General features: G+C 52.7%; 10 protein-coding genes across 10 annotated transcripts; 5 read left to right on the top strand and 5 right to left on the bottom strand.

Annotated features, from left to right (window-relative positions):
- The first annotated feature begins 58 nt into the window (after window positions 1-58).
- BKA58DRAFT_163495 (uncharacterized protein) lies at window positions 59-2,250 on the top strand. Its single transcript, XM_046165022.1, has 6 exons — window positions 59-415; window positions 466-666; window positions 712-870; window positions 921-1,026; window positions 1,186-1,283; window positions 1,332-2,250. Exons 1-6 carry the CDS (start codon window positions 182-184, stop codon window positions 2,235-2,237), a joined length of 1,704 nt encoding a protein of 567 aa, XP_046026829.1. The 5' UTR covers window positions 59-181; the 3' UTR covers window positions 2,238-2,250.
- A 336-nt stretch (window positions 2,251-2,586) lies between these two features.
- Window positions 2,587-3,621, bottom strand: BKA58DRAFT_163497 (uncharacterized protein). The gene has a single exon (XM_046165023.1). The coding sequence runs from the start codon at window positions 3,501-3,503 to the stop codon at window positions 2,694-2,696; it is 810 nt and encodes a 269-aa protein (XP_046026828.1). The 5' UTR covers window positions 3,504-3,621; the 3' UTR covers window positions 2,587-2,693.
- A 616-nt stretch (window positions 3,622-4,237) lies between these two features.
- On the top strand, window positions 4,238-6,365 carry BKA58DRAFT_163412 (ATP-dependent RNA helicase-like protein dhh1). Its single transcript, XM_046165021.1, has 4 exons — window positions 4,238-4,446; window positions 4,496-4,574; window positions 4,630-5,226; window positions 5,277-6,365. The coding sequence occupies exons 1-4, from the start codon at window positions 4,403-4,405 to the stop codon at window positions 6,087-6,089; spliced, it is 1,533 nt and encodes a 510-aa protein (XP_046026827.1). The 5' UTR covers window positions 4,238-4,402; the 3' UTR covers window positions 6,090-6,365.
- Window positions 6,366-8,727: 2,362 nt separating this feature from the next.
- On the bottom strand, window positions 8,728-10,753 carry BKA58DRAFT_312553 (P-loop containing nucleoside triphosphate hydrolase protein; the record flags this gene model as incomplete). Its single annotated transcript, XM_046167386.1, has 2 exons — window positions 8,728-9,306; window positions 9,377-10,753. 2 exons carry the CDS (start codon window positions 10,751-10,753, stop codon window positions 8,728-8,730), a joined length of 1,956 nt encoding a protein of 651 aa, XP_046026826.1.
- Window positions 10,754-11,307: 554 nt separating this feature from the next.
- Window positions 11,308-12,639, top strand: BKA58DRAFT_313483 (Golgi transport complex subunit 5-domain-containing protein; the record flags this gene model as incomplete). The annotated part of the gene is made up of 1 exon (XM_046167433.1): window positions 11,308-12,639. One exon carries the CDS (start codon window positions 11,308-11,310, stop codon window positions 12,637-12,639), a length of 1,332 nt encoding a protein of 443 aa, XP_046026825.1.
- A 209-nt stretch (window positions 12,640-12,848) lies between these two features.
- On the bottom strand, window positions 12,849-14,969 carry BKA58DRAFT_383739 (protein disulfide-isomerase). Its single transcript, XM_046170205.1, has 3 exons — window positions 14,749-14,969; window positions 13,196-14,685; window positions 12,849-13,129 (listed from the first exon to the last, which is right to left on the bottom strand). The coding sequence occupies exons 1-3, from the start codon at window positions 14,870-14,872 to the stop codon at window positions 13,082-13,084; spliced, it is 1,662 nt and encodes a 553-aa protein (XP_046026824.1). The 5' UTR covers window positions 14,873-14,969; the 3' UTR covers window positions 12,849-13,081.
- A 661-nt stretch (window positions 14,970-15,630) lies between these two features.
- BKA58DRAFT_383735 (uncharacterized protein) lies at window positions 15,631-17,202 on the bottom strand. The gene is made up of 2 exons (XM_046170204.1): window positions 16,602-17,202; window positions 15,631-16,530 (listed from the first exon to the last, which is right to left on the bottom strand). Exons 1-2 carry the CDS (start codon window positions 16,766-16,768, stop codon window positions 15,687-15,689), a joined length of 1,011 nt encoding a protein of 336 aa, XP_046026823.1. The 5' UTR covers window positions 16,769-17,202; the 3' UTR covers window positions 15,631-15,686.
- Window positions 17,203-17,664: 462 nt separating this feature from the next.
- BKA58DRAFT_163349 (sucrose-6-phosphate hydrolase) lies at window positions 17,665-20,124 on the bottom strand. The gene is made up of 6 exons (XM_046165017.1): window positions 19,720-20,124; window positions 19,495-19,655; window positions 19,125-19,430; window positions 18,844-19,070; window positions 18,738-18,795; window positions 17,665-18,678 (listed from the first exon to the last, which is right to left on the bottom strand). Exons 1-6 carry the CDS (start codon window positions 19,895-19,897, stop codon window positions 17,692-17,694), a joined length of 1,917 nt encoding a protein of 638 aa, XP_046026822.1. The 5' UTR covers window positions 19,898-20,124; the 3' UTR covers window positions 17,665-17,691.
- Window positions 20,125-20,825: 701 nt separating this feature from the next.
- Window positions 20,826-23,494, top strand: BKA58DRAFT_383732 (RING finger domain-containing protein). Its single transcript, XM_046170203.1, has one exon. It carries the CDS (start codon window positions 20,941-20,943, stop codon window positions 23,266-23,268), a length of 2,328 nt encoding a protein of 775 aa, XP_046026821.1. The 5' UTR covers window positions 20,826-20,940; the 3' UTR covers window positions 23,269-23,494.
- A 662-nt stretch (window positions 23,495-24,156) lies between these two features.
- Window positions 24,157-25,626, top strand: BKA58DRAFT_313756 (uncharacterized protein; the record flags this gene model as incomplete). The annotated part of the gene is made up of 2 exons (XM_046167444.1): window positions 24,157-24,448; window positions 24,497-25,626. 2 exons carry the CDS (start codon window positions 24,157-24,159, stop codon window positions 25,624-25,626), a joined length of 1,422 nt encoding a protein of 473 aa, XP_046026820.1.
- Window positions 25,627-25,722: the final 96 nt, after the last annotated feature.

The raw sequence follows: 25,722 nt of genomic DNA, 5'->3' as shown, positions 1-25,722 counted from the left end.
GACAACCATCAACGCGCATCTCCCCGCGCCACTTCATTCCATACTTCTAGTCAACCCAATCTCTTATTGCGCATTTTTGGGTCCGCATCATCAGCCCGCGTCAATTTCTCCAACCTGTTCTTGCGCTTGTCACGGCCGCCGCTCAACCTTGGCTGCCATTGTGTCTTTTTCTCGGTTCACCATGGCTCCCAACGGCCACGCGGCATCTGGAAAGAAGAGTACCCACAAATCTAGCGACAGCTCTCCCGTTTTCTGGGAAGACAGGCATGGTCACCGAGAGTTCATGGATTGGAAAGAAGCAAATCAGAACGGCCCTTTCCCATCATACGAGGAATGGGTGGAGTCTCAAAAAATTACTGGCGGTCTTTCGCTATACTACACAGCGCTGAGCATGTTTGAGGAGTCTGATTCCACTGTAAGTTATTGTCATCATGAGCCAATTATACCGTTTGCTAACAGCCCCAGGACGAAGAGGCCCCATCCGTCAAGGCCAAACCACAAGTCACCAAGTCTCGTGGTCAGGTCGGCCGGCCAAAGAAGACTGCGGCTACGAACGGCAACGGAGTGTCACGGGCGGCAGAGTCTGCGACACCATCGGCCGTGGCCAACTCGGAAGACCAGAGTCCCTCTGGTAAGAAGAAGCGTAAGGCGCGGAAGAAGCCACTCGTGAGTACTCTCCGCATACCTTCGCCTAGTTACTAATAAGCATAGTCTGATGAGGTCATCGCCTCAGCGAGCGACGACGGTGAAGCCAGCAAGGATTTTGGAGCGTCGGCGGCCATGGCGGAGACTAGGACGCCAAAAGTACCAGCCATCGCCGTCAATGGCCAGCGCAAGTCTTCTGCTCGAAAGGCTAGGAAGAAGCCTATTGTGAGTTTCATTGTCCATACGCAACCCAGTATACACTAAACTGTCTACAGTCGGAAGAAACCATCTCGCCCGAAGATGAGCTAGAGGACCCGATGGAGACTACGATCGATGAGGTTGCTGCATCTGCAATCGTGTCTCCTCTTCCTGTTCGATCTGGTATGTGAATTTCGGAACTATTTGGAAAATTAATTACCCCACCTGTGTAGCTTTTTCATATTCACCAAATACTGGCCGTGCCGAATCTCTTCATGCTTTGACATTTCGCAAGACCTATTACTTGCTAATATCTTGTGTTCTTGCTAAAATATGTCACAGCTCCGAAATCGTCGACCGCAGCAACAGGGTCAGAGACACCGAAGAAGAGCCACATCCTCAAATTGAGCACCAGAAAGACACCGAAGACCAAGACCGCCGTAAGTATTCGTCCCGCGATTCACGGTCAAATTGCTGATATGTTGAAGTCCGAAGACTCTGTCATTGAAAGCGGAGCTGCCGATGCAGGTGTTCACCCTCAAGCCACGCCCACCGACGTTGCAGCTGTAACCGAGCCAGATGCGACAGTCATCAGGAACGTTACACCAAGCGCTAGTGGTAAGATGGCTCCAGATATTGACTCTGCTGCGGCTTCTCCAGACCCGACTACCGCGTCAGCAGGCTCCACTCGACGCGGACTGCGGACACGAAAGCCAGCACAGCAGAGGCCATACTACCACGACTCGCAGCTCTTTGAGGATGTAGAGCCCACGAATGGAGACGCTCAGGGATCAAATGACACATCACCGACTGCAGAGGGCAGGAGAGCGTCGGTGGCGTCGATCAGTAGGAATATAGATGACGCCCTTCTGGCTTCGCTAGATGAAGAAGCCATGGCTTTGCTTCAAGAGGAAACGGAGCCGGAGCCTGCAAAGCCCAAGCACTTTAAGGGCAAAGGTCGGGCGTGGAAGAAAGAAGGTTCCGACGAGGACGAGGAGTTCTCTTTGGCTGCCAAGAAGAAGGCTGCCAAGGCTGCGAAAATGAAGGCCAAAGGCCAAATCCCCAAGAAGCGGGGCAGACCTAGGAAGAGCGGTCGGTCTGAGGAGCTTATTGATGAGGAGGACGAGGACAAGGAAGCGGTCAAGCGGAAGCGACTACCACCGCGCAAGAGCGCGTTGTCTGAGGAAGTCATCATTGAAAGCTCCGAAGACGAGGAAGCGAAGGAGATGGAAGTCGAGGAGTCTACAACACCCAAGTACACTCCTAACAAGTCCTACACCCCACAGGGCTTGCCGAAATACATGTCCAAAGCTGACATTGGCATCAACGGCGACGCAGAGTTCGGCACTGATGACGAGCCGGAGGTCGCCAGTCCTTCCAGGAAGACCGTCTGAGGTAGATTTGGGGAGTCCAGTAAGCTACAACATACTGATCTGCGGGTTCTCGGGAGCAAGCTAATGCGTTGAATGTAGACAGGCTTTACAGTTGAGAGTCGAGATGGTTCCCACATTTCATTTGTCTCTTTCCTGGGTAGCATATTCGGATGGGGTGTATCACGGTGTTTGGGTAGAGCTTTGGGGCTATCAGAGTTGCATATGTGATAGGAAGAGAGAGGCGTAATAATTGAGCCTGCATGCTGTCCGCCTAAAGCGGTGATAGATTGTGGTATTCAGAGCCTACATACTTAACGTGTAGTCTGATAATAGTATTACAAGATTCGGAAGCATGCACCGCACTATCCACTTGCCGATTGACCAACATTACAATAGCTTAACAGCACACGGAACCTTATCAGGAAGTCCTTCACGTCTGCAAAACGTGTTGAGAACACCCCGGCTGTATTGTTGCCCTCAGAACCTAAGACCCTGCAATCTGGCGAAGTAGTACACAAGCCCAAACGTCAATCCCCCTAGATGCCCGGCATGACTTATTCGTGAGTTCGAGTCGTTGAGATAAAATCCATCGTAGACGGCATAAAGGGTAGTCAAAGCCCAAAGCGGCATCGGTATGACGCCATAGATCAGCACTTTCGCGTGCGGGGCCATGCACGCTGCCACAGCGCCGATGCCCATGACGGCTCCGGAGAATCCAAGAGTTCTTGAATAGTCTCTGGCATTGGGGCCTTGAGCCCGCAACTTATAATACCGATTGAACAAAGCGCCCACTCCTCCCGCAATCCCTGAGCCCAGAGCGATAATCAAGTATCGCACTGGCGTTATAACAGGCGCTGCCGCTAAGAAAGAGCCCAAGAAATAAACACTGATCATGTTCGACAATATGTGGAAGAGATCCACGTGGGTGAATGCCGCAGTGAGCAGCGATGTGTAGTTTCCGTTTCGAAAGTTGGTCAGGTTCAATGTCATCGTGTCCATGAACTTTGCAAATGGCATGTGGAAGCCCTGTAGAGCTTGGCTCTTAAGAAAGGCCGCGTACCCGAAGACGGCGATGTTGGTGCCCATAAGTCCATACAGAACAAACTTGTTGGATCTCACTTGAGCACTGTAAACGTCGTATCCGCGGGAGGAGAAGAGGCGTGGTCGTGGTAGGCTCAGGTGTCGTGGTGTGTGCGAAGGCGAGAAGAAGTGGGAGGACATTTTGTTGGAACTCGTGGGTGTCCTGAACGTGCGAAGCGTCCTTGACAGGCGGAGCAGAGACGACATGGTGACTTATGGGTGTTGGAATAGGAGCGATGCGGCAGCTGTATACCTAGGTATACAGATATCGAAATCGAGAACCGAAATAGGTGACTAATGAAAACAGATCCTGTTATTGACTTGGTTGTATGGCCGATATGTTTTTGGTGGGTATGCGCTACATCCGTAGTCAATACTCATGTTGTCTAGCAGGCAGCATAATACATGTAGACGTACAGTGAGAGCGAACCTGGCGCGTGTTATCAATACCGAAAGCGGCAATTAAAGGATACGCAATGGGAACACGTCGCTATCATCGCGCAAAAGTCCAAGATTTCAATAGTCAAGAATTGGATGTCGCAGACTGGACTGAGAAAGTCCCCGTGGCACAGGCGAGCTTCCAGACCGACGTCAGAAGGGCCAATGACAAGCACGCACGGACCCTTGCCCTCCACCAGCTTCAAGTTCCTTCTGCATAAAGCGGCCCGCCCAGCTACCACAACACCACACAGACCGACCTCACTGCACAAAATTACGCCATCTTCTCTGCGCTTACCCTCTCGAGGCCTATACTAACTCCTACTGTCTCCAGTAACCCCCGCGTGAACCTCCACTCGCAGACGACTCCACAAGGCGAAACCACGACATTGCGACTCTTTCGAGCCTCAATCAGCCTCTTCACAACGTACACCACCACGAGAAGCCGACACCCGAGTTGCTACTAAACAGTTAGCACTCCTATCTCGCGCTCACCTAACCCCACTTTCTTCAGCATATACTATACGAGCCTCCACACCCAAACCCCTCACTTGCATCTGCTCTGCTCTGCCGCAAGCGTTGCACATACACCAATCGCGCCTCTATCCACACTGCTAGACCTTGACGTTCCGACCAACAACCCCACCTTCGGTGGACCCACATACACAATGACTTCAGAAATCACCAACCAACTAGCGGCAACGCAGCTAAGGTGAGTTGATGTCAAACGAAGCAAGAGCTACGCGCTGACATGTTCCCAGCGATGCTACACCATCAGGGGAGGCAAACTGGAAAGCTGGTTTGAATGCGCCGGCGAAGGATGCGCGACCCCAGACAGAGGTAGGCCATGGGCTTGGGAATCGGATATATTGGACATGAGCTAATGCCAGGGTAGGATGTTACAGCGACAAAGGGCCTCGAGTTCGAAGATTTCTTTATCAAGCGCGAGCTCATGATGGGCATTTTCGAGGCTGGTTTTGAGAAGCCGTCACCAATTCAAGAAGAGACGATCCCAGTAGCCCTCACTGGCCGAGATATCCTCGCGCGAGCGAAGAACGGTACCGGAAAGACTGCCGCCTTTGTTATTCCTACCCTCGAGCGCATAAACCCAAAGAGCCCCAAGACGCAAGCTCTGATCCTCGTCCCCACCCGAGAACTCGCACTCCAGACATCTCAGGTTTGCAAGCAATTGGGACAGCACCTCGGCGTAAATGTCATGGTCTCGACTGGTGGCACAGGACTGAAGGACGATATTATTCGGTTGAGCGACCCTGTTCATATCATCGTTGGAACACCTGGTAGGATCCTGGACCTGGCTGGAAAGGGCGTAGCAGATCTGTCCGCATGCCAAACATTTGTCATGGACGAGGCTGACAAGCTCCTGTCGCCTGAGTTTACCCCGGTTGTAGAGCAGCTTCTCGGCTTCCACCCCAAGGACAGGCAAGTCATGCTGTTCAGCGCTACTTTCCCTATCGTAGTCAAGAGCTTCAAGGTACCTTTAACCAGCGTCTCTACTATGATAAGCTTGCTAATACAGTACAGGACAAACACATGAACTCTCCGTATGAAATCAACCTAATGGACGAGCTGACACTTCGCGGTATCACACAATACTACGCCTTCGTTGAGGAGAAGCAGAAGGTCCACTGTTTGAACACCCTCTTCAACAAGCTGCAGATCAACCAGTCTATCATCTTCTGCAACTCCACAAACCGTGTAGAGCTTCTTGCGAAGAAGATCACCGAACTCGGATACTCCTGCTTCTACTCGCATGCGCGCATGCTTCAGCACAACCGTAACCGCGTCTTCCACGACTTCCGCAACGGTGTATGCCGAAACCTTGTCTGTTCGGATTTGCTCACCCGTGGTATTGATATCCAGGCCGTCAACGTTGTCATCAACTTCGACTTCCCAAAGAACGCCGAGACATATCTGCATAGGATCGGTCGATCTGGCCGTTTCGGACATCTGGGTCTGGCTATCAACCTGATCAACTGGGAAGATCGCTTCAACCTTTACAGGATCGAACAGGAGCTTGGTACCGAGATTCAGCCCATCCCGCAAGTCATCGAGAAGAACCTTTACGTTTACGAATCGCCCGAGTCAATCCCTCGCCCTATGTCCAGCGCCCAACGCGTTCCTGGTCAAGGCCAAGGTCAATCACAAGAACAAGATGGTGCTTCTCGCGGTAATCCCAACGCACGAGGCGGCTTCCGTGGCGGTCGTGGTGGCGGCGGTCAATTCCAGGGACAGCGCCGAGGTCCTCCACAAAACCAACAGAACCGCCAGCCAAACGGTCAGAACCCTCAGCGAAACCCTAGGCCACAGCCTACAGGTCCACCTCCTGCCTCGTAGAACAGTCTGGTCGTCCTGGTCTCTGCGCAGTGTCTTGAACCTGACGTCTAGAATACGTCTCTATGTCGCGACAATTTCCTGTTTGGAGGCTGCGATATCGTTTGGTTGCGTTGCATCCAGATGTTTTCATTACATTCCTTTCATTTCCATGACTATGCGGTCAGTCGCGCCGACGACGCGGTACGGAATATCTGGACTTCTGCTTTCAGGTTTAACGAATCGAATCATCGGCGCAATACGGTTTTAACGATCTCGACCTTTCTACATGTACTATATACCAAGGTCTACCAGGGTCGCGTCTAGTTTTTGCTTTGCGTCGGTTGGCTGGTTTCGCCGACTTGCGTTGCTGGAGCCTTTTGCCTCTGCAGCAGAGTGCACTGTCTCCAGTTCCGCGCGCTCTTAGTCTTCATTTCTCACTTCCATCCTCTGTTCAACAGCATTTGGCGGTTAGGTATAGTCTTTTCAAAAGCCCAGTCCTCCTTGTATAGAGGATCGCGATTGGGTATGATCTTCTTCGGTACGACTATACCCTGTTTACGACGCTACTGGATATGTGTAGCTCTATCGAGCTACTCTACGTCTCCATTGACGGTACTATATCACCTCCATCTCTGGCTCTTGACAGCAATTACTGTCTATGGCCATACAACCACATTATCTCCCTACTCGATGCGATGCTACACCTTGTCGCATGTCATTATGCTATGGACTTCAGCGGCCCTTCTCCCTCCCCCAGGATGCCGCACCTACTAAGCGCTACGATTGAGCTGCTTTCAAGACTAGTCATCTGCTTTGCACAGCAGGCCCAAGACCAGACCAGACTGGGTCCATACTTCCGATGCAGTCACGGGATTGCCTCAGGACAACGCTGCATATCGTCCATGTTTGCGACAATTTGTTGCAGACTCTGCGGGTTTCGCGTGGTGGAAGTCTCCCCCAACAAGAAGAGATAACAAGATCCGTTATCGTAACAAGAAAAGAAGAAAAAAAGCCTTTGAGGACACGATTGAAGGGCTCATGGATGACGGTCACGGTTCGCGATGAGTACGGCATTCTTTGCTCTCTCGTCGCCGCAACTACCATACTGATCACGCGATACTATTCTGGCATCGTGTTGAAGCTGCGTTAAGATAGCCCCAGATCCTCTCAATGCGAATTTACTTTCCTCAAGTCGTGTTCCCCTGATGCCTTGCAGCTGGTCTCTCTCCAAGTAGCAAGCTTGGTTGTGGTCAAGTGCATCTGTGTTACGTGGCACGTCTTGTCCTAGTATACCTATGTATCGGCTTGACAGCAAGCAGCCTGGGTAATATTGAGAAGACGCAGATATCAACATACCAGCCCCATCACTTCCAAAATCTACTCTTTCTTATTTACCACCTTGACATGGACCACACGAAAACCCTTCTTAACTCAAACTCATCAAAGGTACTCATCCAACCTCTTGTGCGCAGCTCGTCCTCTCTCCCTTCCTCTCTCTTCCGGCTAACTTTAACAGCAGATGCTCGGCTCCTCAACGGTCGCGACAAAAGCTACGATGTCGTGTTCTCCCATGCTCCACCCGATGACAAAAGCGAGGCTGATCATGCAACCGCGTCATTAATTGCATATGATCTGCCGTCGGAAAAGAAAGGCGAGGTACTTCTAAGCTTCACGTGCACGCAGCCACCTTTCACCATCGGCGCGTGCATACGCGGGATAGCAGAGGAGCTTTGTCGTGAGGTTCATCAACGAAGATGTGGTGTGCATGTTAGATATTCCCATTAGGAATGGACCACTCAAACCATAGATCTGAGGGAGCGGCTGGTGCACATGGTTGGCGTGAATACATTAGTTACCAACGACTGGAAGGTACTCAGAAATGATCTTCAGAGGCCTACACTTGGTAAAAGTTTGCTTTTCAGGTTGCCTAGGAATTTCCAGGGCATCATACTCACCAAACTCACCCATGTCCATGACAATTGCGTTGGAATCCATGACGGCTTGCTTGTCATCAAATGCCATCTTCTGCTTGTCATCAGGAGGTTTGTATAAAGCTATTATTCGGATTACACTATGATCTTTCTACGTCTACTCCACAATGAATAGAGAAGTGGAACGCACCCATCTACGTTCCCTCACCAAAGACAATGCGCGCCTACTTTACGGTCCTGGATATACCTACTACGTCGCCACATCATCACTTACGGCGACAGTAAAATGGCTCAGTCAATTTTGATGGGATATAACGTTAGCGGTATCGTTGGGAAAGTGCTACGTGTCGCCAATGCCACAAAAGGTGAGAAGGACGATGTAGAAGCTCTTGAACGAGGGTTGGTGACACTGCACGAGAATTTGATGGCGCAAGTTACTGCGCTGACTGGTAAGTCAATCAGTTGCTGGGGCGTCCGAAAATGAAGCTGACGTTGGGTTCCCAGGGCGTTTTCCTGAGGGGGACCACATTCAAGACTGAGCTATATGAGCCTTGACTGACACAGCCTTCAAGTGCTGGACGAGACTAATGGGGCTTTGAACATGGGCTGGACGCGGAACATGATTAGAAAGGCATCAAATGAATGGCTTGTAGATATTGTTTCGAACTTGGAGTTTGATACCAAGCGAGTGGTCTGGCCAGCTCGTTACTCATGATACCATCTGTCCTCTAGAAACCCACAGCCACACCAGGCCTTCTCTTCTCAATCCCCAAAACCATGTCTACATACTTCCTGTCAAGAGCTTCCTTCTTCCTTGCAGCAAGTAGCGACGCGCTCTTCAATACGTTCTTGATTTGACGACCATTGAGTTCCACACTTGCCAGTTCCTCCAGATCCTGATCCTTCCATGCCTCCAAGCCACCTAAGCTCCTCAAGAAATTCTGCCAGATGCTCTTCCGCGAGGCAGGTGTGAGGTCTGGGTATGCCATACTGATGTGAATACGAGATTGGAAGGCAGCATCGATGTTATCAACACGATTAGTGGTCAAGAACAACATGCCTTCGTAGTACTCCAAAACACGCAAGAAGATGGACACAAGCTTGTTACGCTCTAGGTCGTGGGTGCTGCGGGCTTCGAGGAAGACGTCGCATTCATCGAGCAGAAGAACAGCGTTCCATTTGGAGATCATCTCGAGGATGTTGGTGAGCTTGGTCTCAACCTGGTCGGGGTCGATGCCCAAGTCGCCTGCTGACATCATGAACAATGGAGCGCGCATGTGCTCAGCTACAGACTCTGCGGTCAGGGTCTGGGAAATATCAGTAATAGAACTGAGTGTGTTTGGCTGAAGCAGCTGATGGATTTGTGATGCGACTTACCTTGCCAACTCCAGGAGGACCGCTGAGCAGAGTGATATGACCACGGCCTTTTCCGCTAATGATGTCGTCGAATTTGCACTGGCTCATGGCTTGCGACTCGGCGAACGAAAGGATGAGCTCCTTCTGATCTTCGGGGAGAACGAGCGAAGCAAAGGCATTGTCATTAAACTTGATGTCTTGGATGAGATCAAGGTAGAAGAACAGCCACTGCTTCTTCTTGAGCGAGTAGCCCCGAACCCTAGGCAAGCATAGAAGGTGGTGGTCCTTTGTGAGGCGTAGGCGTTCTTCCTGATCTTGCTTGCCAAACACGTACTTCATCTCTGTCGGGTCTTGGATTTCGAGCTTCTCAGCGGCACCTTCGGGATTAGGAGCGCATTCTTTTGCGCTAAGAGGATCCACTCGGTTGATAGAACGGGGAGAAAAGCGCTGAAAGCTATCCGAGTCAATGATGATACGGCCGGCGCACATGTAAGGTGCCTCGTTACCCTCCCTATCCCATCCAATCGCGAAGCCATCGTATGCCATGTAGTGGCTGCCAGCAAGTGCTTCGAACTTTTTACCACGGCTGATGAGCGCGTCTCTGACTTTGGCCTCATGGGGATGGAACGACAATGGGAAGGCGGTCAAGCCCAGTATGGGAGCAGTGCCATGAAACTCTCGAACTCGAATAGTCTGGGCAGTACGACCGAAAGTGCTGCCGTTCCAGTCGATGGCCTCGATGTTGATCTGGTACATCCTACCGCACTGGGTGTTGACGTAGGAGCCTGACTTCAATTTGTAGACCCCATAAGCCCCGTTGTGAGAGTTGGAGTAGATGAGAGCACCGGGCTGATACATGATCCAGATGTGATCGAATGTTACGATACCATGGCTGATGTAGTCTTCGAATGTCTTGATGACGTCCCCGAGCTCAGAGGAAAGAACTTCATAGAGTAGCTCAATATGTTCAGCAGTAGTGGCATCGAGATCCTTTCTCCTTCTGTACTCAAGTAGTTGAGCCCATCGATGAACGAAAGGAGTGAATGGCGCCTCGAACTCTAGCCGTTTCAACTCGCAATGGATGGCTGGGTAATCCTTCAGAACTTCAGCAAGGGCAGTCTTGAGCCACGGCGACTGGATGATGATTGAGTGGATCTTGTACTTCCTGCGAGAGTCGTCTGACTTCAGCAGACGAGTGATGAGAGCATGCTGCGCCGTCTCTTCGTTCTCAGCAGGGTCTGCGACATCCTCGGGTTCCGTCTCGGTCCAACTCCACTGTTTATTCTTGTCGCGTGGGCCTTGGTAGAAATTTTTGAAGGATGCAAGAGAACCTTCTGGGGCAAATTCTGTAGCGCCGTTTGTGTCGTTGACACCGTCGATGTGAGTCTTGCTAGGCATGATGATGGCTTTCAACAAAGACAAGGCAAAGAGCCTGAATGAAGTGATAAGAAGTGCGGATTGAGAGACTGAAGACAATGCTTCTGTACTCGATATACTAATAGACACGGTGGAAAGTACCTTCGTTATATACACCAAACCCACCTTCAGGCACCAGCTTTACCTGCAGGAATCGTCCTATTCACCCCGTTCAGGCGTTCCAATTCAACATGAATACAGCGGCGGATACACACTTGGCTGTGCGACCCCATGGTCAATGGACAATTCTGAGTGGCTATCATAGCTGTACTGAGTTACCGTGAGGGAGGTGGCGCAAGGCGTACAATGGTTGAAACCAAGCAGTGGTGCCTAGATGTGGCAAAGTGCTGAAATCCGGTGAAGTCGCGAGCCTTGTCTCAGATGGAGTAATAGGTGACTCAGGCAAATGCAGTCCTCAAGTCATACCTGCAGCGGATGGGATGCTTGGCGTGGAGAAGGTGCGGAGGTCCAGAGACGCGCTAAGACAGCATCCATTGCGCAAGTGCGCATCGCCATGGTCGGAGCAACCCCCCACCATGTCCAAAGAAGATGAGCCTTCATACATCGACTATGAAGCCTTTCTCGATCCAGACTTCTCGGCGACGTCGTTCGCGAACACGCTCGTCCTCTCGACCAACAACCCCTCCGACACCCCGCTAGATCTGTCCACACCACTGTCGCGCGTCCTCTTCGATGTCCAGGAAGTCGACACACATATCGATACCCTGACCACCAAGTCGGCACTGCCGCTGCTGGAACACACGCGAGACCATGCCGAATCGAGCGGACGCATACTGCACGAGGTGGAAGGGCAGGTTGCCAGCTTGACCGAGTCGTACAAGACACTAGAGAAGGAGGTCATTGAGCGCTACGAGGTCGCTGAGCAGGTGCGGTTGACAGCAGAGAGACTCTGTGAGACTGTCAAGCTTGGTCGGGCTGTCGCGCGATGCCTCATGCTAGGCAGACAGCTCGAGGTGCGCATGTCTGAGTTGGGCGGAGTCGGCAGCGCAAAGAGGGAGGATCACAGGGCCATGGTGCGCTCGGCAGACACAATTCTGTCCCTGCGCCAGCTGCTTGCAGCTTGTAAACCAGGCGAGGAGGGCGAGGGTCTGGACAGGGTCGGCGTGGTGAACACGCTCAAGAACGAGCTTGTCAACCCAGGCGAGCGCAGCATATCGTCGCGCGCTCAGCAGGTAGTCAAGGAATTTTCCATGTCCTCGCTACTATCTTCATCAGGTCAGACATCGGCATCTACCTTCTCGCAAACCGAAGACACCAAGTCGAGAACCACGTCCGCGCTGCTAACCCTCTACCTTCTCTCGCCGCTATCGATCAAAACCACGACCAACACCTTCGAACCGACCCTCATGCTCAATGCGCTACAAGACTATCTTCAAACCCAGCTGAAGTCATCCCTCGCATCCCTCGCGCGCGCCTTGGGTCAGCTTCCGACATTAGACCGTACCCTCCTCGAGATATCCGCGCGGTGCCAAAACATCGTCGCACTACAATCCCTCCTCGAAAGCATCAAGCCACCCGCGCACCCACTACTCGACGCCTCGCGTGCCCTGAACTTCTCCAACTTTCTACAACCTCTCCTCCAAGCCCTCGATACATCTTCCTTACCCAGCTACTTCTGGAGAACACTCGCGTCGAATATGGCGCCGAGAGTCCAGGAGCTCATGAACAAGGGCGGTGTATCTGCGAGGACGCTGAGGAGCAACAAGAATGCTGTTGGGGATTCGGTGAAGGAATGTGTGAGTCGTGGTAGTCAGTTGCCTGGGGCGCTGTCGAACAAGGGCGTTGCTGTGACTTGGGAGAGGGAGGCTGCTGTCATGGTCAGGAGTGTGACGGGTCAGATTAAATGAATAACCAATTGCGCAGGAGCGACTTGGATTGTAGCATGGACTTACTGTGACTACCGATTGACGTGAATACCCTGAAAGAAGCTACGTATGCAGTGCCCAGTATCTTGAGGCGTTGATGCCCGGGTCTCAAAGACCATACTTACATCAAGGACATCGGGACAAGTGCACAGCAACATCAGGCATATTCTCGACCTCACCTTGACATCACATGCATTCGCAAAGCAGATTCAGCTATGATGATGAAGATAAAACCGGAACTCCATTAGCTAACGCTACCCATGGTCCCAAGTAAGAAAACGAGAACCGTGTCATTCCCCCATGTAATCATAACCATTTTGTACGCATATACCTCAGCATGTATGAAAAGTGATCAAATGCTGAAAGGGGTACTGGTACACGTGAAAGCGCCAAAGCAACCAAAGAAACTCAAGAAGCGAGTTATTTACAACTCGTCCTTGACGCTCGAGGCCGAGGCCGAAGCCTCAGATGCCGCCGATGAGACAGAGTCGGTGACCTCAGAGGCAGCTGACTTGACAGACTTGGTAGCCTCGGAGGCGGCTGACGAGGCTGAGTCGGAAGCGACAGAGGCGCCGGACTTGACGGTCTCGGTACCCTCTGATGCGGCGGAGGCGGCAGAGTCGGTGGCGGAAGAGGCACTGGCCTTGGCGGATTCAGTAGCATCTGCGGCGGACTTAGCGGCAACTTCGGAGGCGGCCATGGCCTGTTCAGCGAGCTTTTCAGTCGTACCTTCGACGGCCTCGCCAATACTGGCCTCGGCCTTGTGTGATCCGTTCTCCTGGATGAACTGGACGAGGTCCTCAACAGTGCGGGAGCCAGAGTAGTCAACTGGGGAGTCCTTCTTGCCAGCGGGGAAGAGCTTGATGGTGGGGAAACCCTGGATCTCATCGGGAACGTCGTTGGCGGTGGCGTCAACCTTGGCAATGGTCACAAGCTTAGAGAGCTCATCGGAAGCGTAGAGCTGGCCGAGCTCCTCGTACTTGGGAGCAAGAGCCTTGCAGTGACCGCACCAGGGAGCGTAGAACTCAACGAGGACGTCCTTGTCGTTGTTGATGACGACATCCTTGTAGTTGTGGGCGACGATGGTGGTGACGGGGCCGTCGTTGGACTCGGGAATGGGCTCAGACTTGATGCTGGGCTCGACCTTGCCAGCGAGGAAGTCGTCGACGAACTTGCCAATCTCCTTCTCGGTGATCTTGGCCTCCTGGTCGTAGGGGAACTTCTCGTTCTTCTCGGTGCGCTGGATAGCGAAAGCGGGCCAGGTGCCGACCTTCAGGTTAAGGTTACCAGCGTGCTGGCCGAAGGACTTGGCGTCGATGGTGGCGAAGTTGATCGCGCCCTTGTGCTTGAGAGCGAGGGGCTTCAGCTCCTTGGCGAACTCCTCGCGCTCCTCGGGAGTCTCAGCGAAGATGTATGCGAGGGGAAGGCCAGCGGCCATGTATCCGGCGTAGGTCTCGGGGCCGACCTCACCAATGAGAGGGGTAGAGGCGACCTTGGCGAACTCGCGGATAGCGTCCGCATCGAAGGTCTCGGTGAAGACGTCCTTGCCGTCGTCGAAGGACTTGTAGAGGACGAGGCCGGGCTGCTTGACACCCTCAGCCTTGGCAAGGGCGGCGTCGTTGGTGGCTCCGAAGAGGAAGTTGTCACGGAGACCGTTGGCGACCGAGGTGAAGGTCTCGTTGGAGGCCTTGTCGTCGGCGGCGAAGTAGGCGACGAGAACGACCTTGTCGGCAGTCTTGAACTCCTCGAGAGTGTCCTTTGTGACGTCGGAAACGGCGGGGAGAGCCTGCTTGGTCATGTACGAGATCAAGCTGTCGGCCTTGCGCTGTCCACCGTAAGGCGAGACATTCTCGGGGCCGCGGAAGACCTTGAGGGTGGGGTAGCCCTCAACGCCGTACTCCTGGCATAGATCCTGCTCCTCTGTGCAGTCGACCTTGACGAGGGCGATGTCCTTCTCCTTAAGTGTGGTAGCCGCCGTCTCGTACTCGGGAGCAAGTGCTTTGCAGTGGCCGCACCATGGTGCGAAGACTGTAGGAATTGTTAGTTCTGCAATGGTTTATTCGAGTGCTTGATTAGTTCAGAAATGCTTACACTCAGCAAGGACGAGGTCGTTCTCCTCGATGAAGCTCTTGAAGTTGTCGGTCTTCAGTTGCTTGACATCAGATGCGGCGGCAACGGCCGCAAAGAACGCAGCGCAGACAGTCGTGTACTTCATTTTGCTGTGCTTGTGTGTGGTTGAAGTTGAGTAGGCACGACGAATTGGGGTAGAAGTAAAAGAGGACAGCGGTAGAGGTGCGCTTTATATTCCAAGTGGAGGGCTGTGGCTGTCGAGCAACCGTGTTCACTCCAGCTTAGCGCTAGAGAGACATGGTCCCTGCGCCTCCACCTATTTTCACCGCATTGAGAGACCACGTTTAACTTACCACCCACTGCACTTACCCGCCGCATGCCTGTATCCACTTTTCTCTAGCATTTCCCTAGCACTTTCGCCGCCGCCCCTCTATATCTCACTCACATCGCTTGGTCTCTCGCCTGCTTGCAGTTAGCCTGCTGTTCCTGCCGATCCAAAAGCATATTATTAATCTGTGGTCACTCTCTACTTGCCATTCACAACTGCGGCGAGTGTCAGCTTCTGAGGACAGGTGTTCCTTCACTCGGGTCATCCCAGACTGATTCACTCGGAGTGGCTCGTATCATTTCAATCGGCCCTCACCTAGTGGTATACCCAGGTAGTCATGGTAAATGCCGACCGACCCGTGGGCAATCGCTTCCCTACTTGACAAAAGTTCTCGAATCAGGTCGCTGGGTACTCATCAAATGCCCAAGGTCTAAATGGCTCGCTTTTCTCAATTCTGGTACATGAGGTACTCACAATGTGTGTCGAGAGGAAACGTGGTTGTGCGAGATCTTACCGCGGAACACTTCCGTTCTTATCTTATCTAAAAAAGCACATCGCCATCACTGAACGCGAGATGTGTTCTTAGAACCGTGCTCAACCATAATATCGAAGTCAATTGATTACTACAAACCTACGCAGCAGTAGCGACCGTCTGACTTGCATCCTTCGCTTCACCTATCCCCGCTCCTTCCTTCAATTTGCGCATCCTCTCCTCCTCCTTCCTCTTCATCTCTTCTTGAATCCGCACCCGCTCGGGAATAACTTGTTGCCTCTTTCCAGTGATCTTGAACCCCTCAAGCTTGTCCTTCCCCAGCGCCTTCATAGTCTTGCGCTCTACAGCGCTGTAGTTTCCATCGGCACGATCAAACACAAAGGGCTCTTTAACCGACACTGGTGGGTTGGTGATAACGCGGACTCGACGAAGTTGGTTGTTGGACGCCGAGTGCAGCATCAGCGGATGCAAAAGGTAGACGTCGCCAACTACACCGGTGGCTTCCACGAAAGCCTCATCGGGCATACTGGCAGCTAGGTCATTAAACCACTTCAGTCCTTGCTCTTGCACAAACTCTGGGTTTTGCGCTCTTGGCGTCATCCTTGGGCTGACTCCATCAGGATTCTCATATAGATGTTTCGCCACAGTGGGAATGGCGGCAGGACAAATGTAGGTTCCACCACCGCCTGGAGCGATGTCTGACCATAGCGGGATGACCAAAAGCGCTTGCTCGGGTGAATCGAGGTAGTGAACAAAGAAGTCTCCATCGACGTGCCAGCCAGGTAGCTCTTGTGGGCGTACCACTTTGTTGTGACCCTCCGGCGTTCCGAGGTTTACGATAAAGCCATCTTTCCAAGTCGACGCATTAGAATCAACGCGGTCGCTGCCACCGACAAGGTTGCAAATTCCAGCCCAGGCTTTTGGTGCAAACTCTTCGACAGAGAACTCGTTGAAGAAGGGCATATTTGTTCGTTCGGTATGCCTGTATTCGTCATGTTAGTGCCTGTTAATTGCTCCATGTAAGGGACAGAAAGTCGAAGAAGAAAAGCGTACCATGTCGACATGTCTTTGGGATCCATCCCCAATCGTGTCCAGAGCGTTTCCTGTAGTCCTTCTGCTTGCTCTCTTGTAAAGCAGTTGCTCAACTTCAACCATCCGTTGTCCAGAAAGAAGTCGATTTGCTCTTGCGAGAGCTTGTATTGCTCCTCTGCGTTGGCCATTGTTTTGTATAGTAGTGAATTTGAGTGTCGTGTATATTGCGATATTGTCTTCCTTTGGTCGGTGTTGTAGAACTACAAGACTTGTGTCTGGCACCGGAGACAAAGTCAAGCTTATATGTCGTAAGTGAAGATTCAAGAACGGAGTTATGCGCCTAGTAATAGATATCCTATTACCGCCCTCACGCGATTCTTAACGCCACCGACGGTAGGCGTAATGCTGCTAACGGCAGTAATGCCAATTTATCCGGTGGACGATTAGCCATGTGCCCGTCCAAGGTGCTACACGTGCCGTCCCCAGAAGCGCAAGCCCTGGAGATATCCTGCGGGGCAAGCTGTTTGGGGAAGCCGGTGGGGAATACTCTCGTCCTAACGAGAAAGTCGGAAATCATAAGGCCCGCTGCTGCCCCGAACTAGGCTGAGTGCTACAAACATACTTTACTTTATTGCGCTCTTACTACTACGCTATAAATTAAAAACTTAAGGGCTTTGAAACTTGAACTTTAGACAAAAGATGGCGCATCTTTTGTGTATAATTTAGGTAGTATAAAGTATCTCTTCTTTTGCGTAGGAGAATAAGATAGGGCACTGCGAAGACTAGGTTATTTCCGGGTATTTCAACCGTCCGAGAGGCACCAGCAATGGCCCCGTGTTTCCCTTCCGCGGACGCGCACTTTTTGGTTTATTGGCTACAAAGATCGCGACGGGATTTTGACAACGGGAAACGCGCTGCACTACGGCACGACGGATATTCTCCTTCGATTACAGATGACTAATTCACGGGAGTTGGAAGATGATTGCGATGGTCTGTATGCATATTACATTTTACATACAATGGTTACTCTTACATCAGCATCGTCCTTCGCGGAGTAGAACGCCGTCATTCATATCATTGCCGCGTCGCAGGCATTTCGTTCGTAGCCCACCTAGTTTCCAGGCCACCAGATGTAGTTGTTAGTCTCCTCTGGCGTATCGAAGACAAGCTCACTGCTCGAGTTCACCGGCCTATCAGGGAATGCGTTGGTCTCAATGTTCCAGACCTTTATGTCGGAAGCCTTGACAGTAGAGTTGCTGCCGGCCCAGATGCTGAAGCCGGTGCTATCGGTACGAGCAGGGTAGATACGAGTCGTAAGCCAGAAGCGGTCATTGACAAGGACCTCTACGAGAGATCCGTCAACGAAGATGTCCATGTGAAGAGACTCAGTGGTACCGTTGGAAAACGTATAGGGGTAGAAGTATCCGAGCATAGTGTAGTTGGCAAACTGCTCGATGGAAGACGAGTGCGAGCGGTCGACGTTGATGGTGTAGTTCTCTGGAGAATACCAGACGATAGTCTGTTCCTCGTGCCCGGGAGACTGGGCAATGACAACACCGGCAGGTCCAGTGAAGTCAGAGAGCGTAACCTGGAGATGCATGTGGCTGGTGCCATTGCCGGAGACGGCGCCGGAGACGCAGGCATTGTCGCCAGTCTCGACGACATGGGGCTCAGCTCCAGCGTGGAAACCTTCCACAACTTCGGGTAGAGGGCGGGCTCCTAGGGTATATCCAGTGAAAGTACCGTTGCCGTGCTCTACAACGCGAGTGTTGCCCTTGGTTGTGAGACCGCCATCGGTGTTGACCAGATCCTTGGTCTTGATGACGTACATCTCTCGAGGAATTGCCATTGCACCTTGGTAACCTTGCTGGTTGATAGCAAAGTTGTTGCTCTCCTCGTTGGCCCAACCCCACTGAACGCGACGATCGTTCTTTGAGTCCCAGAAGCTGGTGACCGCGTAAAGAAGACCGGAGTCGATGGCGCCGCCTGATAGAGGAGTGAACTCAACAGAGCCGTTGTCCCTTCTGGTGACCTGGCCTTCGTTCCACAGACCCCACTGCGCACGTGGATGCCAGGTAAGGTTGCCGCCTTCAGTTCCCTGTAGGAAGCACGAAGTCAGTACATGTATCACATGTAGCTCTCACGGTCGGAACTTACCATCAGAACGTAGTAATGGACGTCATCGTCCTCGTCAGTCAAAGAAAAAAAGTTGGACCTATAAAGATTAACACACGGACGGTCGCGGCGAGTGGGGTTTGCTTACACTTCGAAGTTGAAACCGTAGGTACCGGTCTCGATCAAGGAGCCAAGAGTCTCGTTCGTTTTGGGCTCCCACAAAGCGCCAAGGAAAGTCCAGTCTGTCAAGTTGCTGGCGGGAGCACTGTAGAAGGGAATGCGACCACCGCCGCCTTCGCCCTTGATACCAGAGCCCAAGACCATGTACCAGTGGGGCTCCTCTTGTCCTAAAAGAGCATCCATCTCAGGCCAAGGCTTGTACAAGTCAGTGATTGAAACGTGATGTATGTGTTCGGAGCGATGGCATACCTCGACAAAAGGATCACGCCATCCAGTAATATTCCAGCCACTCGGCGGCTCGGACATGACAGGGTTGCCAGCGTACTGCTCCCAGGTCTCACCACCGTCATTAGAGATGACGATGCTCTGGCTCTCAGTTCCTTTAATATAAGGTAAGGCCCAGTTTGTTGGCAGGTACTGAACAGAAGTGTAGAAGGCGATGAGAGTACCATCGATCTCTCCCTTCAGGTTGTAAGGCTGTGCCGAGCCTGAGAAGATACCAAGGCCATAGTAACTGCTGTTGTCGGAGTCAGGGTAGGGACCGGTGCCGACAGACTGCAGGGGCGGGAACATGAAGTCAGTAGATGTCTCACACGCAGCTCGTAGAGCCAGAACTTACCTGGGCCTGATCATCTTCCCAGCCTCCGACATCTGTCCAAGTAATCATGTCTTTGGAAGTTGCATGACCCCAAGAGATGTTACCCCAGTTGACATGGTTGGGATGCCACTGGTAATGGAGATGGTAAGTATCCGTGGTAGGATCGTACATCATTCCACATGCTACAGAGTTAGAGATATGAAGTCAGTATTTGTCTCACATGCACTTCGTACAGCCAAAACTTACGATCGTTGAGCCATCCTGCCGGTGCGGAGAAGTGGTAGGTAGGGCGCCATCTTGTGAAGAGAGTGTTGTTGCCCAAGCCCTCGATGATATCGGCAGTCAGTACAGCTGGCACCTCCTGCGCGCCGACGGCGGAGAGGCTACCAAGCGCAATGCTCAGGAGAGGAAGAGATCGAAACATGATGAGCTTGCAGATCGATACTCAAATCTAACAGCAGCCATGAGAGGTTTATGTACTTTTCCGCAGTAAACAAGCAGGGCCCACCAAGATCATTTGTGATCAAGATATTTGAGTCCAAGAGCTTGCGCCCCGAGCCTATGGTCTGGGCTGGCGCAATCCCGAAGCTGGGTGCAGTAGCTTGTTGACGATCCCCGCAAATTCGGCACCAGCTCTCCATGTTCCCCACAATCGGTACTGGAAAGAAGAAAGTGTCGTTCTCGAACATGCGTAGAGAGACTGGTATGCGCCACTCGGTCATCTCTTGCACGTCTGCTAACGTGTTGTGACATAGTAACGAGTCTCGAAGTCCGGGAGACTCTCCGATGAAGCTCGTGATACCCGCACCTGGTCCAAGTCGAAGAAGACTTTTCTTGTATACACGACGTGGCTTGGCTGGAAATCACCGACAACGGTCCTTAGTAAGTAAAGGGTTGTTGTGATACCGAGTATTCTCCCGAGATCCAAGTCTTACTGCGGGGATACCCAAGGGCTTGACTATGGAGAATCCGGACGACATTGGACTCTTTGGGGTAGCTTCGGAGCGTGCAGCCCTTGCGCAGGAACGCTCGTGCGGAGGAACGAGCAGTCCCATGGAAAGGCGGCATGGAATGGGGTACCATAGATGTAGAACGCATACGCGCTATTGCGTGCCACGATACGTAGGTATGGTACATGCACTCCCCAGCATTTGGTATTTCCTGAATGTAATAGTGCAGAGTAGTATCATCTGAGATATACTGATGAGCGATGCATGTCAAGGGGAACCGCGAATGTATGAGTGAATACGGTGGAAGTTGCGCTCTCGGGAGACCTCTTGGCGGGCCCGCGAGACGTCATTGCTGGCGGGCGAATCAGGTCGCTTCCCTCCGAGCCTCCACGTTTCCTTTCTCCCAGCACCGCCGCATCACGCGAACGCGACTCTTCCCAGGTTGTGTTCGGTCTCATCACTCTCAGATGGGGACACGTACTCCTTTCTAGTCGTCTTGCACCTTCACTACCGCACCATGAGTCGACTCAAGCTCTACGTCGCAGGCTCGGCCGCCATGGCCAACATTGTGCTGATGCGCGCATACTACGAGCGCCCCAACTTCTACTCAGCCGCCGTCTACATCTCTCAGAGCACCGGCTCGCTCATGTTCCTCGTCAACTTGATGCTCATTGTCGCCGCGAGCTTCGGCTATGGACTCCAACGCCTCTTCTACGGCCCCCTCCGCCCCATCGAGACCGAACAGCTATACGATAAGGCCTGGTTCGCTGTGAGCGAGACACTGCTGGCCATGACCATATTCAGGGACGATCTCGGAATGTGGTTCTTCGCAATGTTCCTCTGCTTGCTTGCAGGCAAGGTCTGGCAGTGGATTGGAGAGGGGAGAGTCGAGTTCCTCGAGCAACAGCCTCCGGCAAACCCAAAGCTCTTCCACACGCGCCTCATGAGCTCCCTGCTATTGTCCGTTGCCTTCGACATCTTCATGATGCAGTACTGCATCGATTCGATCCTGTCAGAGGCACGACCGGGTGTCATGGTCATGTTTGGCTTCGAATACGTCCTCCTAGCGACCGCATCGATATCGACCCTACTACGATACGCACTCTCGCTCGTCGAACTATACATTACACACCGCCAAGAGAAGGCGCGAGAGGAGGGTCGTCAAATCGCAAGGGAACAAGCACGCCGGCAGGCTACAGCAGAAGGAACTGAAGCGCCTGCTGAGGTAGACGACGATGATGATGAAGGCGACGTGCCCGGATGGGAAGAGAAGGGTCGCTGGGTATTCTACTTGGATCTCGCGACCGACTTTGTCAAGTCATTTGTCTACCTGGGCTTCTTCGTCATTCTCATGACTTTCTACGGCATACCAATTCATATCATGAGAGATTTGTTCATGACGATCCGGTCCCTCCTCAAGCGTATTCACGACTTTATCCAGTACCGAAATGCGACACGCGACATGAACACACGCTATCCAGATGCGACGGCAGAAGAACTCGAGCGGGAGAACACATGTATCGTCTGTCGCGAAGAGATGCGGCCGTGGATACAACCAGGCGCAGATGGAGCACAGCCAGGTCGAAGAATGGACGAGCGACAACGGCCGAAGAAGCTCCCCTGCGGGCACATTCTACATTTCGGATGTCTCCGTAGTTGGCTTGAGCGACAGCAGGTCTGTCCCACGTGCCGAAGGCCAGTACTCTCAGCAGCGACGACACAAACTACGCAACGCAACAATCAAGCCAACCCGGGGGAGCAAAACCTTCAGAACCGAGAGGCACTAAGAGCAATGTTCGGAGGAAACGCGCAGCAAGGTGCTGTCGGAGGGCAACAAGGACAAGGCCAGGGTCAACAGCCTGCACCTCAAGGCGGACAAGCAAATCCTCCAGCAGGCAACATGCGCGTGTTCAACTTCGGGCCATTTCGGATCGCTCTCGGGAACATTCGCGTACCACCAGGGCAACAGGACAATGTCGCTGTGCAGAACGCGATCCAGCGACTGCGCGAGCAAGCCAACGGAAACAACGCGGCGCAGAATCAAGAGCAGCAAAATCAAGCACAGGGCCACACGGGCTTCACGCAAGGCGCTACTCCCAACCTTCCCACCGGCCCCATCCCCGGAGCGGTCGCGCTGCATCCGTCAGATATTCAGTCCGACATTTTGCGCATACAACAGAACATCATTGAGTCGATGCGGCATCTCAACGCACAACACGAGCAACTTGAGGTTGTCCATAGACTTCTTGCTGAGCTCAACAGACTTCAGCAGGCTTCAGGCGTGGCTGCCGCGACAGGGCAAGAGTTACCACCTATTTCCCCATTGAACCCACCTAACATGAACTCGTTCGTACCGCAAGCCTACTTTGCCAGAGGGTCCGTTCTGCGACAGGGCGATCCCGGTGTACCGGAAGGCTTGACGCTACCAGAAGGGTGGACATTGAGGCCGATGGCACTAGCGCCACGAAATAGCCAAGAAAGCGCGACACGTCCATCCTCGCAACCTGGACATCCGGCGCCAGAGAGTGGCTCGATACCGCCTCAACTTCAGACAACACAGCCAGTAGCGGAACCTGACGCAGGGCCTTCGACGTCCGCTCCCGCGGCCTCACAAAGCCAGCCAACTTCATCAACTCCAAACCCGACTACTTCCGATGAGCCCTCCAATCGTTCGCCGAAGCCTGCAGAGCCTAGCTCTCTCGAGTCAAGCTGGAGCTTTGGTAACGTGGGAGAGAGGACTGAGGCCGAGGGCTCAAGCTCTGCGGTTGCTGGAAGCAATTCTGAGGGCCAGAGTGCAACCAAGCGGACTGTTACTGTTGAGGATGTCGAAGACGGCGAGCAGTAGTTGGACGATGGGCGATGACACTGTTACGGTTCTGTATTGCATAGCGAGGCGTTCGGGTTTGTTGATTATTCTTGAGCGACAGGGAGTCGCATGTGTCAATGAAGCACGACAGGGAATCCCTGCGAATGCCAATTCATCTCACCGGTCGGTGCTCCACCGCGTCTCTCGACTGTATATTTGATTGTATCACCATCATTGAACAAAATAATGAAGCATGCCTTGTTATCCATTCATCCTGTATGCACCCCGCACGCACATGCTCTTCAAGTTGCAGGAATCCAGCCCCCGAGACGACACTGGACGACGGTTTGATGCACATTCGAATGCACATGTACATGCACGCACTCGGGCCCTCCACTACCAGACCCACAAAGCTTATCGATGGCGGCCTAGCCTGCCCCATCCCGTCGTCGCTTGCCGCTAGCGCGAAACACGTGTCCAGTCAAACCTCGACTGCCTCCCAAGACACCATATCGAGGCGGCTACGTGCAGGTCGTGAACAGCACCAGGTTGAAACGGCGGCCTAGGCGGTGCGAGGACGGTGGGTAGCACCCAGTGACAGCTGCAGGAACGCAAGCCCTGCTACACACTTGCAAGCCCTCGAGGGCGTGTGCAGACAAGGGTCGGGCTGCCAACGGAATAAGTGTAAGGGCCCCCGTCTTGGGCGAGCGTGTTAACGGCGACTTGACTCGACTTAACACGACTTGAGGTTAACGTAGTGATTTGGCTTTTTGGATGACTCTTCATTCACTCTCGCTAATGGATGCTTAGACCGCACTTTGTTTCTTGCAATTTTGTATACCTATCGTCCTTTTCTCTTCCCTTCTCCTCAGTTCCATTTTGCTTTGCTTTGCATCTTTTCCTTGTTCGTTGTCTTGCGTTTTAGCGATGGCGGTCAAGTTAGACCATGCGCATGTTGCGCGTAGGCCTGAAGAAGCCGAGGTATCTACATGCGTCTCAGGCATCATAGAAGCTTTTCAAAATGGATTGGACATTTTCAAGAGCTTGCGCGAAAGAAGAAGAAAGCGCAGGTCAAAGAGAGATGCCGACACGCCTGATTCAACAAGTACTGCCGAGCACCAACTTTCAAAAAGCTTACGCAGAGGGCCAGAGGAGGTGGCCGGGAAGTATACTGAATGCTACTACAGCGGCATCGGGCCGCGATTCGCAAAGGGCGATGGTAAGTACGAACTCCACCTAACACATAAGCCGTACTAACGTAATGCAGCTATCGCGCACCAGTCACTTGCAGAAACATTGATCAAATTGAACACAGGCCTCGTTGCCATCATCGCAGCGTTCCTGAACCATGACGCGCAGAAAAGCGGAAAGGGTCACCTAGACATAGACTACAAGTCGTTGACCCACCTGTCCGACGCATCGCGGCGTGAAGCAATACAAAGCCTTACCCAGTTATACCAGCGACTAAGCCAATCTCAACTCCAGCTGCATAACATTGGCGCACCACCGTGCCCGCGATGTGGCACAAGCAAACACCACGACTGCTCTTCTCGCAGCACTAGCCCTGAGAAGGAGAAGAAGAAGTCGAGCTCCACTCGCCAACGTTCCTCGGGCCATGTAGTAACACGCATGTCCATGAAGAACCGAAGCTCGAATGAACCCCGGCTCGTCGTCATGCGACCCAAGACCACCCGCAAGGGCAGCTCGTCGAGTAAGGAATCTTCTTCAGTGAAATCGCCATCAAGTTCATCGCGCAGCTCTTCACCACTGGCATCTCCTCAGCCAAAGAAAATACAGATGGCTCCACAGTTGCCCTTGTACGTGCCTGTCGAGCCATTCGAGATTGAGACATCTGGTGTCATCAGAGGAACACTAGGTGGCGCAGCACCAAAGACCAGCAGTGGCGGTGTCAAGAAGCGCGTTGATTCCTTCGACGACCCGCGCGAACCATGGCCTCAAGAGAACGCCTACACAACTACCAAATCGCCCTCCCAAAAGCACCTCAACGAGCCCACCCCCAAGCTCCCCACCTTCACCCCTACATCCCGCCGCTCCCCATCTCCTGCTCACTCCAAACCCGCAGTCTCTTCCAAGCCCCCTCCAGTCCCGGAAAAGCCCTCCTACCTATCCCCTCCACCACTCCTCGACCAGGCCCCAGCAACCCTCCACTTCCGCCGCCGCTTGGACAAAGCCACGCCATCAAGCTACACATTTGCTTCCTGCAGCACGAGGCTGGGAGAAATACCAGAGAAACGCTGGATCAAGCCCTTTGATTACGAGGAGGCTGAACGCCTCAACACCGAGGCTGCTTTGACTGGATACCCAAATGCGCCCACGGCAGATGCCAAGGACGCGAAGAAAAAGAAGCGTTTTGGCTTCATGCGACGAGGTGATTAGAGAATCATCTCGTTGGTGTTTGTTTTATGTTTGTACAACTGTTGTTCCTCTATTTTCACGATTTGTTTATTGCGGGTCTGCTTTTCGCTCTTGCTT

This window comes from Alternaria rosae (assembly GCF_020736505.1).
Source record: "Alternaria rosae strain MPI-PUGE-AT-0040 chromosome Unknown BKA58scaffold_4, whole genome shotgun sequence".
Taxonomy (NCBI): domain Eukaryota; kingdom Fungi; phylum Ascomycota; class Dothideomycetes; order Pleosporales; family Pleosporaceae; genus Alternaria; species Alternaria rosae.
Note: the sequence above shows the minus strand (reverse complement) of the source record. Positions and strands in the feature narration are given on the sequence as shown.